The sequence below is a fragment of the Panthera pardus genome, unplaced genomic scaffold, assembly GCF_024362965.1.
Source record: "Panthera pardus isolate Hobbes unplaced genomic scaffold, ASM2436296v1 HiC_scaffold_10, whole genome shotgun sequence".
Classification (NCBI taxonomy): domain Eukaryota; kingdom Metazoa; phylum Chordata; class Mammalia; order Carnivora; family Felidae; genus Panthera; species Panthera pardus.
The window spans coordinates 22,432,380-22,450,244 of record NW_026526655.1 but is presented as its reverse complement, the minus strand read 5'-3'; the positions used below and the strand labels follow the sequence as shown (position 1 = coordinate 22,450,244).

Here is a 17,865-nt window from a genome sequence, read left to right as displayed (position 1 = left end):
CCATGTTCTGACCACACATCCTTCTGAAGGTGAGACTGGGCATATGTGTCCCACTAATGCAGAATTTGAACTGCTCCTGATTCTCTGAGCCTGCTGATTCTCCTGAAATTAGCCAACCTTTACCCTTATTGTGTAGCTTGACCGTGTCCTTCCACTCTCCGCTCTGCACCCGGAATTTCACTTAATTGGAGTACCAGGCTATAAATCTTACATACTTAAGGGCCAGAAAACTCTCTGGAGCTCTCACACCGAAATTTGTGTGGGAGTTCAGCAATATTGAATTTTCAAATAAAATGATTAACAGGCACCTCTAGGGCAGCCTCGAAGAAAACAATCCTTCCTGAATTTTGCCACCTTAATCTGAGGAAGCTTTTTGTTCTTAGGTTTAATAAAATGGTTGTGAGGTAACGTAGGGATGGGTGACAAAAAGCAGGCTGAGAGAGGCCTGCATTCTCTGGGCTGGAATCTCCCTTTAGCAACTTCTGTCTGTCCAGGCCTGACAGGGCCATTGGAACATGTTACTGGGGAGGTTTGAGTCACTAAAATTTTAACTGCTATCAGTTCTCATTACTGTTTTGTTTTGTTTTGGTTTTTTTTTTTTTTTTTTTGGTTTACAACCATTTTCTCCAAGATTTTAATAATTGAAAATGGGTACACCTGATCAGAAAGCCTATTTGCTTTTCAGTAGCATAACAACATCTATCAGATTTCATGGAGCAGAGAATTAAAATCAGTTGAAAGGAAGAACATAATCCAATCCAATTGTACCCCCAGACTGAGGCCTGCAAGCCTACTATTTGCTGAAACAATGATTTAGATGCCCTGCCAAATAAATATAGGATGTTTATGGCCTTGCACAATAGGAATCTGCCTCATTTATGCAGCAGGAAGATCATTTACAACCAATTTCTAAAAGACACCAAGCGTCAATAATAAATTTTCAAATCAAGGCCAGAAATTGCAATACTCAAAAGGGGACTATTAAGCAATATGAAGTTGTTGTCAGAAAAAGGATTTTCAGGGACACCATACCAATTTATAATCTGGAAGCATCTATAAAGTAGTCATGAGCAGCTTGGTTTTTGTAGTCACTGGGAAGGAGGAAGCTTGGCTGTAAAGAGGATCTGGGTCGACAAGCAACAAGAACAAGGCATCACCTACTGAGACATCTCAGTGCCAGGCTGGCTGCCCTCTGAGATGATCACAAGAATCGTGCTGCCTTCTCAGCCAGATCTGCTTCTTGGGAGTGACTCCTGCTTTGCAGTTATGAAAAAGAGGTTGAATAAAGCTGCTGGAGGGGTCTACTTCTCTGCTCCATGTGGGGATTTCATAGCCAGGTTTTCCCCTTTACATTCACCCTTTTGCCTATTCACCCCTTTACCTACACACAAACACACACACACACACACACACACACACACACACACACACATATACTTCTCTTTCTCAAGAAACAGGAATTTAAATTCTCTAGCCTTTCCCCTCTAATACATCCTACCATATCCCAGATTCTATTAGAACTTGAAGGAAGTGAAAAGCAGCTCACAGAAAAGATTACTTCTGGGATGGAACAGGGCAATCTGGCTGTGTATCCCAGCTCCATCCCTTACCAGCTGTGTGCCTTTCTCGAAGTCACCTGTAAACTTTCTATGCCTCCTTGTCTCTCTTATTAAAAAAAAATGGTAGTGCATGTGAGGAAGAAATAAGGTCATTCATGAAAATTCTTACTACTTAAGAAGTAGTCAAAAACTGTTAACTGCTGGAAGTCACGAACAGGAGAGCCGATTATGACTGCCACTGGAGGAAATAACAGTAAACATAAGCAAAGACTCTCCTCAAGGAAAGCAGTCAACCAGGGGTCAGAATAGGAGAGCTGAAATGTAAGCTCTCCTGCCATGTGTTCTCTGCCTTTTATCAAGTCCCTTAATCTCTCTGAGCTTTACTTCCCTCACCTGTGCAATGATAACCACCTTACACCCTTAGGGTGAATATGAAATAAGAAAACATATATAAACATGTTCTGTAAACCATAAAGAATTTTCCCACTCTTGGTCTGGCCCTCAACTGGTCTTGTTTACTTTCTTCAGGGAATGACTGGAAATGGCCATGTTTGTTTCTGTGCCTTTTATCTGATTCAGCCTACTCGAATATCAACAACCTGAAGGCAGAAACTTTGTCTTATTAACAACTATATCACTCATGTTTAGAGCAATCTCGTTCTGAATGTTTATTTTCTGCTCTGATGCGAGACAAGCATATTGGCCATCAGCCTGGAAACAAACAAACTAACTTTAAACAGGTGAAATTTGCCCTCATTGACCTGTCTCTCCTCATCCATCTTAACATCAGAAATGAACGACTGCCTCCTTCCTGTGACTAGGGAATCCTCTATACATAAAGAAAGCCCATTTCTCCCTAGAAAAGCTACAACTGCCAGGTAGTCGTGTTCCAGCCTCCCTTGCAGCTAGGGTACAGGCAGTTGACTAAGCTCTGTCTCCAGGATTACCTGCCGCAGGCTTCAAACTGGAAGCTAGTAATTTCAAGAAGTGTGGGACCACAGCCTCTTTTCTGGCAAGACTGGTAAGAGAGGCAGCTGTGATGATGCTTCTAGCAGCATCCAGGGTCCTGGGTTGGAGATACTGACGGAGCAAGCTGCTATATCTGCACCCAAGGTGTATTTTTACTGGTTTAAATCTGTAGCATGAGTTTGGCCCTTGTTCCTGATTGTATTACCTCCAAGCTTCATTCTTTTTGGTATTCTGGATATTCTCTATATACAGCTTCCTGTAATTAGTGCATTTTAAGTTTAAATTATCTAGAAATGATTTTGTTGCTTGACGGATAGGATCCTCCTCTTCCCCAAACAGTCCACTGTCTCCATCAGATTGCATGTAATCCTGGTCCCCAAAGGGACTCCAACTAAGCTGTCCCACTAGAAATTACCCCTCCTTTTCAGCCCTCCTTTCCCCCCGCTCACCCCCCAGATCAAACTGCACATTTCCTGGAGCATTTTCTCTTAAGACCTTACTTTGTATAGGGATAATATGATCAATTCACTTAAGCCAATGTGTTAATTACTGACACTGACTTAATATAACTCCAGCATCTTAACAGAGACTTTTAATGCCTCAAAGCAAAGGAGAAAAGAATGTGTTTTTACTGTTACTCAGTGCCAGGGCCTGCGAGTGTTCTACTCTTTGCTATCTCTTTGTCTGGTGCCTCCATCAAGATGTATCATGTCTACTCCAACAATGGGTGCCCTATGGACCAATCATACAATGACACTGGTGCCATTTATTAAATCAATGTCTTTACTCCATGATTTTTTTTTTGTGATCAGTTCATTTATTTTTTTATTTTTATTTTATTTTTTGAATGTGAAATTTATTGTCAAATTGGTTTCCATGCAACACCCAGTGCTCATCCCCAACAGGTGCCCTCCTCAATGTCCATCACCCACTTTCCCCTCCCTCCCACCACTAACAACCCTCAGTTTATTCTCAGTTTTTAAGAGTCTCTTATGGTTTGCCTCCCTCCCTCTCTGTAACTTTTTTTCCCCCTTCCCCTCCCCCATGGTCTTCTGTTAAGTTTCTCAGGACCCACATAAGAGTGAAAACATACGGTATCTGTCTTTCTCTGTATGACTTATTTCACTTAGCCTAACACTCTCCAGTTCCATCCACATTGCTACAAAAGGCCATATTTCATTCTTGCTCATTGCCATTTACTTCATGATTAAACACATATACATGCACATGCACGCACATACACACACCTCTACTTAAAATACTTCAATGGCTTCCTATTGCCAAAATAACGTCCGTGAGATTATAAAATTCCTGAATACTTAACAATTGGCTCTTGCAAGCCAGTATGAACCACCAGCTCCTGCAGACAACTGTCTTCCTGGCCACATCTTGCTACACACATCACTCTAACCCCACAGCTTTTTCTACCTGTTCATTGAGTCATACTCTCCCTCTGCCCCCACCCAAACCAAATCTTTCCATGGAGCCATAGGCCAAGTTCTCTGTTACAACCTTCTACAGCTCTGTTATCCTCTTCTTCAGAACCTTATTTCAGGTTATGTATTTGTTCCTCCATGTAATCAATGTGACATTTAACACTATAAGCAAGTGAGCATCTGCAGGAGGTGTGATCAGAGTAGCAATAGACTTCCTTTTATATGTAGTTTCTATGTGCTCTTTTATGCAGGAAATCTCAGGACTTAGCAAGGAGAACTTCAGTGCCTGAGCAAATCTGCTCAGTTCTTACAACCACAAATACAGCGGAATCTATTTTCTCCTGGCTTCTTAGATTATTGAAGCAGGATGAAATCACTCCAAATGCCAGTGATCAGAAGTCTGATCACTAGATACTCTATGCACATGCTTCATAAGCTATATCTGCAAGGTTGAAGTGGGGAAAAATAATCCTGCAGGAAAGACTGAGAAGCAGGCACCTCATGACCACCTTTCCAAAGCACCAGAGCATGGCCTCCTTATAAGATTTCTTTTGAATAATTTCTATTGTGGAAAAGAAAATGTTTGCCAAAAAGGTCTTACTGTATAACTGTGTAAATTAAGTACTTAACGAAGTACAGAATAATAGGAAAACTCTGCTTCATGGAAGATCTTTTTCATGTAGATGTATCCCTAGCCTGCTTTCCCTTCTTCCTTCCCTGTTCCAGCTCCTAGTAAATATTTGAATTTCATTTCCAATTTTAATGCATCTCCAAAAATATGAATCCTTTCTGAGACTAGACCATATGGGTCCCCATTAGTTTTTGGGTTACACAGTGCTTGCCTAAGGTCACAAAGATAGTCAATCATAGAACCACAACTTGAACCAGGACTCCTAAGTCATAGTCCACTTTCATTCTGCTTCTTATCTGGTCTATTTCCAGTACCAGCGGGAATTTCATGCCACCCGAAGGAAAACCAAAGCTTTGCTACTCAAGCTCTTCTCCATGGGAAATTTCTTGTAGTTGTTAGATAAATTGTGTTTTCTGGAGAGTATTAGATTATACAATATAAAACCAATAAATCTGATGACTATCTATAGAAAGACGGTCTCACTTATTTTTAACCATCAAGCTTCTTAACTCAGACCATGTGTCCTCAATACTAAAACCAACTAGACTTCGAGATTCTGATCAGAAGCTTAGGATCTGGGTTAATGAAAGCCAGCAATGTGCTCCTAGACGTTTGCCTCTTTTTGTGGGCAATTAAAAGCATTCTACAGATCAGAGAGATTTGATTCATATCCCTTTGATGCCACTTCCTAGGTACATGAACTCAACCGAGTTATTTTCTATCTCTGAGGCTCAGAGATAATGTACCTTACATGGTTTATATGGCTGAAGGTGAGAATGTGCACCTTAACATGGCTTATTGGAATGATTAAATGGCACAAATTCCTGGCATGAAGTAAGTGCTCAAGAAATTATCACTATGTCTTACCATTCATTGACAGAGATTTCTATATCAATATTACTAGGGCAAAGCCTTATGTATATGTAAGGTCTGACATATTAGTTCAAAAAATAATTCTGCTCCTATCATATAACTAGACAGTTCATACTTTTTAGTGAAATAAAGATATACTGAGTTTGGAATATGTGGCAAACACAGCATTAAGCCTGACCAAAGGAAATGACAGGTATTCATTCAGTTCCTTTTTAAGTTTATTGTGTTTATTTTGAGAGAAAGTACAAGTGGGGGAAGGGCACAGACAGGGGGAGAGAGAGAGAGAATCCCAAGCAGGCTCCGCATTTATAGTGCAGAGCCTGGTGTGGGGCTCGAACTCACAAACTGTGAGATCATGACCTGGGCTGAAATCGGACACTTAACTGACTGAACCACCCAGGTGGCCCTTCAGTTCCTATTTTTAAGGAGCTGACAATTTCAGCTGACACATGATACCTTCTGTGTTCTTAAGGATCTCACCACACAGTTGGCAACTTGGTTCTCAGTTCTCTGAGCAATTACTCTGTGTGTGTGTGTGTGTGTGTGTGTGTGTGTGTGTGTGTTTCCAATTCCTTGAGAATCAATTCATCTCCATCTCCTCTTATTGTAGGTGTCTGAAGAAAGAAAGAACAGTTGGTTGCCACTCTTCACATAATAAGCCTTAATTCCCAGAGAGTTATTGAGTTATTCCTCTGTCTTCTCTTTCGAGATTAAATAATTCCAATCCCTTTAACCTTTTCTCACAGGTCCTATTTGCCAGGCTTCGGTTTAATCATTTTCTCTGCTCTCCCCTGGAATCTCTCCAAGTCTTCTACACTAAATACGTTGCTTTTGCCATTGGGTTTACTCTCTTAAGAAACGTATTCTTCCACATAAACCAAAACAAAAAGAAAGTATCCTCCCTAATAAAGAGAATAAATACAAAGATAGATTTCCTATGTAAGGAACCCATATAGGACACTCATATGCCTGAAACCAGTTACATTTGCTGTCACCACTATTAAGGAGAAAGGGACAAAACCAGAACAGTTTCCAAATAGTGCCAGCCATTGCACTTCACAATCATCTGAATTACTTTTAAGCAGGTAATACTATGAACCACACACTTGAGGCTTTAGTTACGCTGGAAGTTCTCAGAAGCATGCTAATAAAATCATTGTTAATGAGATCAAACGGGAATTTTTGACTCTGTAAAATACCTCTGGCCGCCAAGTCGACCATCAAGGTGGTTATTTATAGGCAGTGACTTTGTTCAGTCCTGGCAAAGTGCAAAGGATCTTTCTTTGCATTCTGTCCATCATGATAAATTAATATTTTCTGTGCTGAGAAAGCAGCACATTCTAAGGGGCTCTTAAGAAATGATGTAGAGAGGCTGATCAAATACACACTAATCATAGTATGACACCAACACATGCAGAAAGGAGCAGAGAGGAAAACCATACCTCTAGTAAAATATCTCTTCAAGACATGCACAGTGACTTGTCAGAAATCTTTTTTACAAAAATCCCTCCCTCCTTTTTTCTCTTATTATGCCATTGAGATGAACCTGCCCCCTGTGAGCCAACAGAATGCCTATGCTTACACACAAATACACACATGCACTCTTAAGAATCTACTGAGAACTTTCCAAATCCCTTCAAGAAACTGAAAAAAACCTCTTTACTAGATCATATTCTACTTGTTTCCAGGACTTCTTTGTTTTAGAACCACTATTTAGAAAAAAAAAACTATTTTTCCTTCCCCATCTGGAAAAGTTACAAGCATACAATTGGGTGAGAAGAGTTGATTAGCAGTGGGAAGGTAGAGAGAGAAACCACTTCTTCCCCAGGAGGGGGGTGGGGGGGGGGGGGTGGCTTCAGGAAAACAGGTGGTAGCGGTCATCATGTTTGATTACTGAAGCTAGTTCAGCTCTGTCCAGATCCTGGCTGGCGTAGAACTAGCCAGGCTGAGAGAGGTCTGTCAACAACAGCCATGAGACAACCAGCTACATTCTGAAAAAGGCTCCAGGCCAAATTCTCTGCAGATTCCCTCTATTTTGGATCCAAAATAAATGAATGATTTCATGTGGAATTTTCCCAGGGGAGGTGTAGCCCCAAAGACAGTTCAGTCTATCAAACAATGAGTTAAATCCTAAAACAGTGATCCTTAAATCATCAGTGGTTAGGATGGCCAGCAGCTTATAACCACAGCATCATAACAAGAAGTACCGTTGTGGGTGATGGTTTGCTAACTGTTTAACTGTCACTGATGACCCATCATATCCCTCTTACTCTTGCTGGTCGGTTCTCTATGAGAACCATGCACAGGCACATGCCCCAGGTATTTGTCCAAGAACGAAGGAAAGGCATAGGTACACGAAGGTCACTGGCTTATGTATGCACAACTGAAGTCTGGGAGCTCTAAAACAATGGATGATTAAAGCCATAGTGTATTAAATAGATTTGTGTTGAGAAATATACATTGCAACTTCATAGCTACCATTTTTATAAAAGATGTCAATTATGAAGTGGAACTACAAATCACCCCTGATTTTATTTATTTGGTGGTAAAGATAATCTCGTAAATTCTTATCAAGCAGTAAGAAAGTGAAAGTAGAACACTGATATTGATGTGTGTTACTTTGCAATGGTTATGGAAAGTGGCCAGTAATGCTGGGTCGATAAATCATGAGTAGACACAACTCCCTCTCTTTATCCAAATTTGTACTTTGGAAACTTACACCAAATTGTTTCAAAGAAACAGCAACTTGCACCACCCCACTACAATCCATTGCATCTTGGGAAGCAATTTTTATTCCATTTGATTTTGAAAAATAGTATCACCAGTACTGAATACTGGCATTTGTACCTTGGGAAGAAAGGGAAACTAAGAGAAAGGAGAGAAAGATAAGTAAAAAATTAAGATTGGTCAATTTTAAAAACATCCATCTCTACTAAGCAGGTGACATTTTCAGTAAAGCTTTTCTGAATCTGGAAAGTAAAATAAAATTCCTGCTGACTTTCAAAAGCCAACCATTTGGGTCATTCTTAAAAAAAAAAAAAAAAAGATAGCCAGCAGATTAAAGGAGCTCCATTTATAAAAATCAAATGAACCTCCAACAAAGCTTGTTTGGGGCATGAATAAATCATCTGGTCATGAATTATTTATTGTTATCAAGAAACAAGCTGGAGATTCCAGGAACTGGACTTTGGGAAGGTACTAAAGCCAGGCAATGAACAAGTTCATTGTGGCCCACCCACCATGGAAGTGAGAGGGCAGGCCACAGGGTACCATCATCTGAAGCAGACCACTCTAGACACCCTCTAGAGTTTCAGGGGATGCTTCTGCAGCATTTACACCCCAGAGCAGAAAGCAACTAGAGTTTTATACGTAGAATCATACTTTAGAAAACTGCAGTACTCAGTAACAGACGGTAAGATTGTTTTGAGCACTGTATCTTTTTTTTTTTTTAAATACACATGGGGAATATGAGCTGTTTACAAGAGAGTAGAGGTTGAAAGTCTGCATTTAAAGGAGATGGCTAGAAAGTACCTCAGTAGTGAACTATGAAGAGTAGTCTGACCTACTCAATCATGGTTTTGGGGGTTGGCGTTTTGATGGGGGTTGGGGAGGGAAGAGAAAACGGGAGCCACTCAAATTTAATCAACTAATCAACATCTATGTGTGTTCCAGGTCCAAACTGCTTTGCAGGAACTACAATAATCCCGGCTGGCATTGAAGTGAAAGTGGATGAATGTAACATCTGTCACTGTCACAACGGGGACTGGTGGAAGCCTGCTCAGTGTTCAAAACGCGAATGCCAAGGCAAGCAGACTGTGTAGAACAAATTCCCAACCGATGAGGAGTTCTTAGGAGAGGATGCTATGGCTTCCACACTGCACATGTTTGAAACAAAACAAAACAAACAAACAAACTCCTGCCAGCTACAACAGGGTCACCAGCAAAACCTTTTAGGGTTGACAAAAGTGAATATTTTGCTAAGAGGAAATTTCTTTCTCTCTTGCTATATAAGATCTATATAGTATATAGCTATCGAAATCGCTTTTGTAATTATCCATGCTTGATGGTGACTTGATGACTGGATTTCTGAAACAAAAAGGAAGAAACAGCCTCGTACAGGCTCCCGTTCTGGTGACACCTCTAGCCAGCCAGCTTACTGTCCGCCGATTTACTTCATGTTTACTCTTCTGTACATCCCACATGGCATTTTTCTCTTGTAGTATTTCTTTTTCTATTTAGAGCCTAAGGGGCCATATTCAGCTGCACAGTTTTGAGTTGTGTCACATAAGCTTTAGTAAAGGAATATCAGGGGTGAGGACGCTTCCTGACCAGGAAGACACAAAAGCATCCAATCAATCACCACCCCACCTTGGGTGAAACACGCAGTATAGGCTCAGAAGAGAGAGGTGGGTACAGACGGATGTACTGCTGGGGCGGGGCAGGGAACTGGTGCTTGGTGCCATGTGTGGGGGATCACAATTCTTACAAACCACACATTTCCGACACAAAACCTTGAAACTGCCAATCAAAAACTAATATGTGAAGAACACCATGAGCTTGGCTCAAGAATCCAAAGGGAGCCAGGAATTCAGAATTGCAGCATTAATCACCAGACATTCCCATGATGCTGAATCTCAGTTCGGTTTGTAACTTAACACACTCTAAGCCCACTTGGTCACATGGTCCTATAAATACCAGAACCAGGGTGAGTAGCCCCACTGTGAATCTGAATCCGACTGAACATGCCTGGCTTTTGAGTTCAGATTTGGCCGAAGGCCAGTAGTACCCACAGGAAGTTTTTTTTGCTTTTGTTTTTGTTTTTGTTTGGTTTGGGACTGTGTTTGCCATGTTTTAGTAATGACCACTCAGCCCTATGTCTAAAACACAGATTCAGGACACTCTTTCCACCTCAAGTGCTGATTTAAATTAAAGATTAGGGTAGAGTGAGTCTTGCACAATACAATTCCATTTGTTGAACATTTTTTAAAATGTATATATTAGATACTGAACAATTAAAGTGAACCTTTGAAGAGTCTCAAGGTTGCCCTGGTAATGCTGCTCGTATAGTAACAGAAAAATAAAATACACAGGGTATCTGATGCCACCTCGAGTCAAGCATAAATTTGGGGATTCTGAAACCACATGGCATAATTAGTTGCTTATTCTGCTCTCCTATCTTGAAAAACTTGGCGTGGATCTGGCAGGGTCCTTGAGGAAACTTTAAGGTTGTTTTCACTACTGATGTTCTTTCCTTTTCCACTTCCACACCAGCCTGGGCTTTGCCACAGTTCTCGCAGAGTGCCACATTCTAAACAAGATTTCTCAACTTTAACTCTATTTATATTGTGGGCCAGATAATTTGTTGTTGTTGGGGGCTGTCCTGTGCATTTTATGGATGCTGAGCAACATCTTTGGCCTCTATCTACTAAATGCCAATAGCAAACACCCTCGTAACAACAGATTGTCTCCAGCATTGCCAAATGTCTGCAAAGAGTGGGGAAGGGACATTTCACCTGTTGAGAATCAGAGGTTAAGAATCATCAGTACAGAGTGGTTTCTGCCAGGGCAGCACACCAAGCAGACTCTGGCTGAGCCCGTGGATTTGGTGAGCCTCTAAGCCCTTTGGGACATACATGCACAACCAGCAGCCCCAAGGAATAGAGGTCAGTCTCCTCCAAATGGAGCGAGGCTTCTATTGCCATAGGTCCACCCTCAGGACATACTTCTTTAGTCTCATCAACTGGGTTTTCATTTCAAATGGTCAGCCTCTCCTCCCTGGAAGCATTTCCAGTCATCAAGAAAGAATGGTCATTTCCAAAATTAACGTTGATGAGTTGGACCTGACATTTCTCACGTACGCTGTGCTCATGTACGATGCAAACAGCCGTGCCGGCCCCATCCGAGGAAGAACATCAAGCCGTGTTCCCTTAGAACACCAATTTGCAGCAAGGTTGGTACCTTTTGTTGCCACCATGGATACATCATATAGACAGTCATGAATCATTCATGAACAATTCTGCATGATTTATTCCTGCACTCCAAAGTAAAGGCATTCCACACTTCAGCTTGTGTCTAGACAGAGATGTATTATTGAGCTTTCTTTGCCCGGAGGTTGCCTGGTGCCAGCTTCAAAAATCCACACTCTTGGAAGGAAATAATAATAACAAATGACAGGAATAAGGTTTGAAACCCAGAAAATATCATTAATAGAGCCATGTAGCATAGTACCCTATCTATTATTAAGGAGTTACTATGTCCTTTTTAGAAAACAGAGTGTAACTGGGGAGCCAGGGTTCAGACAATTTGCATCAAAGTCTTGGCACAGTGATAGTTGCAGCAAGAACTTACTAGAATGGAGTGTAATATCCATCAAGAAGCTCTTTTCAGAGAGTTTGCAGAATGAAGGCTGTTCTGTGGTCTCTGTTACCAGCCAGAGAGAGGGGTTTCTTTTACTGTTGTTGTTGGATTTTCTTTTTCCTCTGAGTTTCACTACAAGCTGTTTCCTTTAAGACTTTGTAGCACTGACATTTTTCTCCCTGTAGGGAGAGATGAACCTATACTGTGACAGAATTTCTCATAAACCGATAAACATTTTACAACTTCCTTCTATCCAGGTCATTGAGAAATTCTTTCCAAACTCTGAACAACAGAGTTCTGGTCTCATCTGTTTGTTTGTTTATTTATTTACTTTTGAAGGCTTTGTTTGCAGCCCCACTGTCCCCACTGTCTCCTATTCCTCCTCCTTCTTTGGTTCTTGGCTTTAACTACAGCTTTGTTTAAATAAGGGATCAACATCCTGTTTGTCAGCTGATGCCTGTTAAAAACGATTCAGTTTCTAAAATCTTTGAAAAATGGTGTGCCTGAAAACTAGTGAGAAAAAAAAAAAAAAACAACTAAACACTAAACTGTAAAAAGGGGATTCTAGCAACAATATTTGATGTGTAAAAGACTATATTATTAAAAAATTATTTTGTTAAATATAAAGTGTGTTAACCAGCAAACATTGTTTGTGATATATTTTCCTTCCAAATTCCCTCTCCCCACTACCCTCATCACTTAATGACTAAGTCTCAGTGACTTCTACCATCTGAAAGTACTTGTGTCATTAGACCCACATTCAATTCAAATTAGGCGTGAGCTTTAGCATTTGCTTGCCCACATTGTCATGTTTCCTAAGATAAGACAAGGTTGACTTGGGATCAAACAGGAAGCTCAAATAAACCAGCAGGGTGAGTGTAAAGTGATAGGAAAAATGTTTTCCTGACCCTGCATCCATACATAATACTAATGATAATCTATAATTATTGAGTGCTGCTCTGTTGGCCAGCCCTGGGCTGTGCACTGAACCCGCAGCATCCGTTCGGTCCGTCCACACAGTACATCTGCCAGGGAGGAATTGTTACTACCTCTGCTTTGCTGATGAGGAAACCGGAACACAAAGACGTTCAGCAATTGGCCCAAGGTCATAGGTTAGTAAGTGACAACACAGAAATTTCGTATTATAAATATACACAAATATACACAAAAATCGAGAAAATAGTACAGTATCAGGAACTTCCATTTACCCATTGCCCAAACTCAACGCTTATCAAGATTTTGCATTATGCTTCATCTATTCTTTCCTTTCCTTGAATATTTTAAAGCAAATATCAAGCATCATATCATTCCAGCCTTACATCTTGTAGTAAACATCTCCTGAAAAAGGGATACTTTCTTACAAAACCGTGTTATATGACCAAAGCCTAACGAAATTAAGAATTCCTAAATATCATCTAAACCCATCTTAAAAATGTCTTTGATTTTCTAAGATATGAGGGATAGGGGGTATTTGCATGATCCAAATTGCCCATAACCTTGCATTTAGTTGTTATGCCTTCTGAGTTCAAAATGGGGCTTTTAGCCCTGCCAACTAACAGCTATGAACTCTGACAGAAACGTGAGTTTGTTGTTATTAGAGGGTTTTTTTCTGGGAAAATTACTCTTTTAAAGCTCCATGTTAAACTCCCTCCTAGACGCTGAGCAGGGCTAGCGGTGGGCAAGAGACTTTCTACCAACTGACCTCCAAGGGGCAACAAAGAGCCTCAGGGCTAGAAATGGCACCCCGAGTGCACTGCCTCTTCTATGTGTGTGAGCTTTCTTTGGGGAGTAAGAGCAAACTATTATTTTTCTTCTCCTGGAAACAATCAAGGTGCCTAACAAAGAGTAAAACTGAACAATGTTTTATAAATTGCCATCATCTTTTGCATTGTTGGAGGAAGAAAAAAGCCAGCCATTAAGAAATGTCAGCATGGAGTCCCCACACACATGTATATGCACCCCGACTCCACCAAACTTTTCTTAAAACAAGATTAGACTACCTGGCTTTTCAATTTCCCATGCGTCCAATTCTCCGCTCCCTGTGTCCCTTGCAAAGTGTTGTTTACAGTTCATTTCTGATTCAGGTTTCATGGGAGGGCACTTCAAAGTGCTATGAACTGCAGTTGGAGTCCTGGGTTTGTTGTTATTTGACGGCTTACCACGTTGAGACTATTACTCTTTTAAAGAAAAGTACCTTCATGAATTTGAAAGACAAATGCTCTGAGCCAGCAACCTCACCTACACCTTCTTACCACATTTGTAAGGGATTTCTACCATGAACTGGAGTGACAGTCTTATCTGTGAACCTCAAACTGTACTGTCTGGTGTGAATACCTGATTCTTCCTGACCAAACATGTACATCCAAAAGGCACATTGTTCTTTTAATTAACAGATATAGCTAGTACCATCATGCCTTTCACAGTCAGAGTTAAAGGAGCTGAATTAAAGGAATTTCTTTTAAATACTCAAAATTTGTTTTACATTTAAAATATTGTCCGTTGTGGTAATGATTGGATTTTTTTATTTTTTACTTTTGAAAATCTTGAACTCATAGTTTTTTTAAGCCCAAACTCCAACTTAATTAACGTCCATACTTGCATTACAACCTGGCTTTGAGTAGAAGCACTTTTAAAAAGCTATACTTTGAGAATTGAGTTTTAAAACTTTCCAAATGAATAGTTATGTGGGGTGGGTTAGGTTTAGGGAAGGATGCAGATAGAAAGATTAGCTACCATTTCTAGAGCCCCTTCTGTGTGTCAGACACTTGTATTGGCTACTTTACATAAAATAATGATTTACATTCATTAATTCAATCATCCTCATAACCACTATGAAATTATAAACTGGTATTCCCATTTTGCAGACCAGAACACTGAGATTCAAAGAAGTTTTATGATTTTTTCCAGTTCACTCAAAACCAGCTTTTAAATCAGGAGGTTTTAAGTATTGAACAGAATACTACCCATGAAACCACTTAGAATAGAGTCTGATACATAACACGAGCCTATTATGTTTTATCATTATTGGGACTTATGGTAATACAAGAGATTTCATGAATAAAGTACCCTGGATTTTAATCTTGTCATTTGAACACAAGTTGAGCAGGCATTTAGGGGGTGATATTGTAGCACAGAAAAAAATGAATAGTCTATTTGGAATGACAAGCAGTCAGGTATAATGTGACTGTGAGGTTGGACATAGATGGATACAGTGAGAGATGTGTCCAGGAAGGAAACCCAAAGGTTAGACCCTAGAAGATCATGTTAAGAAAACTGGATGTAGTTTTTATTGATACCTTGGATTTATTTACATCAAAAAGGAAGATGAGATAGCCACATTTGTGTCTTGGAGTAACAGTTCTTACAGCAGCGTGAAGGATGGATTAGGGCCTGGAGAGAAAGGGGCAGGGGCACTAATGAGAGGCAATTACAAGAGTCCAGGAAAGAATAATGAGGACCTGATCCTGTAGTGGCGAAAGTCGAGCAGATCAGCTAGGACAAAAGGACTTCATGGAGGGACCCGTAGGGATTCAAGAATTAAAATAGTCCATGTTTCTAGTTCAGGCAAGTAGAAGGATATTGATGTCAAATAACAACTACCAAAAATATGGAACCCACGCTTGTCTTGAGAGTGTCAGCACACAATCTCAATGTTAGAACTTCAGCATGAGAAGTTATTGGTACTATTAGGTATTTAGGATCAACCTCAGGTATGCTTCTCCAGGATAGCCCACTCCATCTTATTTGCCGGTGCTGTTTTCAACTTGGATTGAATAACTGCCATTGGAAGAGCCAAAATTCTCCATTGGTTATACATTTTGTGATAGTATTCTTGAAATGGAAGTGAAAGGTTAGAATGGCAAGAATCACAGAATTACTCTCTAGTTTGTGGCAAATATTAATCTTACCATAGTTAAGCAGTTTGTGTATTGTGATACAAGTTGCTTAGAAATTTCTAACACCTCTCTCCACACATGCCCCTTCAGAATATAAAAATATCAGTTGCATTTTCATATTGACGCTCATCAGCATTTGGGAAATTCACAAGGGATTATTTTGGCTATCCAACATGGTCTTCTCTGTTTGTTTGTCCTTACCCACCCACCCTACCCCCCCCCCACCCCCGCCAGAATGTATAGAATTAAATGACAAGTTAGGTCCTGGGAAAGCCTTTTGATTTCAGATTTCCAAAGATGTCCACCCTGCTCCCATTACATTTTTCTTTGCCTTTGTTTGTTTTTTGGTTTCATGCCCTTTTTAATTAATCACAACATTGGGTCAGCCAGACCCATTAACTGCATTTCTCATTTAGACCTTTCAGAGAGGCAGTTGCAGATGCAATTTAATTTGTTGACCCATGATCGATAGCAATTAATAGCATCTCTTTAATCTTGTTGAAAGGTTGGTCTCTGGCTTCCAGGAGCTACCATCTCAAGGGAAAGGTATCCACACACACAGATTATTTAGCTCCCAGGTGATAGTTGCCCTCAACTGCCTACTTTTCTTGTGACTTAGGAGCCATTACAGAAGTCACCATTCTCTAGGGCATTTTCAATTATCATAAGAAAGTTCATCCAGACTCTAAGGTTACTCCGCTGCAAGTTCATCATGCAAATGTTATGGACCAGAAGCTCTGACAAAAATACTATACGGCACTTTTTAAATTCAGAATACATTTGACTTTTTAAAGTACATTATGTTAACAAAGCATGTTTATCAAGTTTCCTGGGACTTCTCCATGTTGTCTTGTGGCTAACCCAATCACTGCATTCACTTCTTTAATCAGTTATATTAATTAAAGAGTTTGTTCATCTATTCAATAAGCAATGTTTCAACTGGGAAACTAGACACTGGTTAAAACTAGATAAGGCTTTTTCCCCCCTGCATTCAAGGAGCTTATGGTCTGATGAGACAAACAGCAAGACAATTCCATAATAACAGAGAGGAAAATGTTGTGCTCTAGGTGTGAATAGGTATACTGGGAATATTTACAAAAGGCAGTGCATCATCACGGGCCTGTTGAAAGCCTTCCTGGGAGACGTAACTTGTAATATGAGTTTTAAAAGAGGAATAGACTAGAAGAATGAGGGAAAGAGCCAATACTCTCTTGCAGCATATAGGGTGAAGTTTCTACTGATACAGCTCCAACCATGTGACTGCCCTGCTTTGCTAATAATGAAATCCATCCAAATCAGTAAATATGTACCTGGCACCAAATCAAGGGCTTTGAGAAAATAAAGAAAGCCACAATGGGCCACCTCCGTATTGTGAAGGAATGACTTATTTGTCTTGGTGCCATTAGCCTTCCTTCTCTGTAGTCAATTTGCTGACCCATGGAACTCCCTCTTTTCTACCCAATTTTGCTTGCCCACTGTACTGTGTTTTATCAAAAGTTGTCCTTCCATCTAAGTGGAAATTTGGGCAGTTTCATCCTTCAATGGTATTTGCATTTGTAACCTCATTTATTGACTTTTCTTACGTGGTGCCAGGCTCTAGTATGGAATGGAAGGCTGTGGCCCTAGGTAAAGCATCAGGAAACAAGCAAGAGACATATTTTTGAGCAAGGTCCCGTTCCAAATATTTGGAAATGACAATATGAGGACAGACACGTGCTCTGTAATCTATAAGAGTAGACTTGAAACCAATGGTCAGAAAAGTTTCCTGTGTTACAACTTTATAAACAGATAATAAAAAGATGTTAGGCAACATCTTACAGATAAGACTTGAGGTTATTGGATATAATAAATATAAGACATACAATTTGTAAATTGCAGCTATAAAATGTCTAAGGTGCATATGTGTGTATACTTGTATCTATGTGTAAATAGTAACGGGTCTATATATCCATAGAAATGTAAACAGCTATAGGCATTATGGTGGACTGATGGCTGTGTCATTAAGATCACATATGCGCTACATCTCCACAGAGCTAGTACATTCTTATCCCACTTTCGCACCTAACAATTGCAGGCTTGTTTAGCCTACGGTAATTCTTATCCCACCTTTGCCTTACTGTGAAGCATTTCATTAGTTCTGCTTA

At 40.1% G+C, this 17,865-nt stretch overlaps 1 protein-coding gene across 2 annotated transcripts in view; it reads left to right on the top strand.

The window, feature by feature from the left end:
* Positions 1–10,246, top strand: part of VWC2L (von Willebrand factor C domain containing 2 like) — a 160,154-nt gene extending 149,908 nt beyond the window's left edge. Inside the window, exon 4 of one of the 2 annotated variants that reach the window (XM_019446086.2) lies at positions 9,141–10,246. In XM_019446086.2, the coding sequence (XP_019301631.1) occupies positions 9,141–9,289 (149 nt within the window). In that variant the 3' untranslated portion in view covers positions 9,290–10,246. The remainder of the gene's footprint in view (positions 1–9,140) is intronic. The other variant, XM_053905179.1, reaches the window with a different exon arrangement.
* The last annotated feature ends 7,619 nt before the right edge of the window (positions 10,247–17,865 follow it).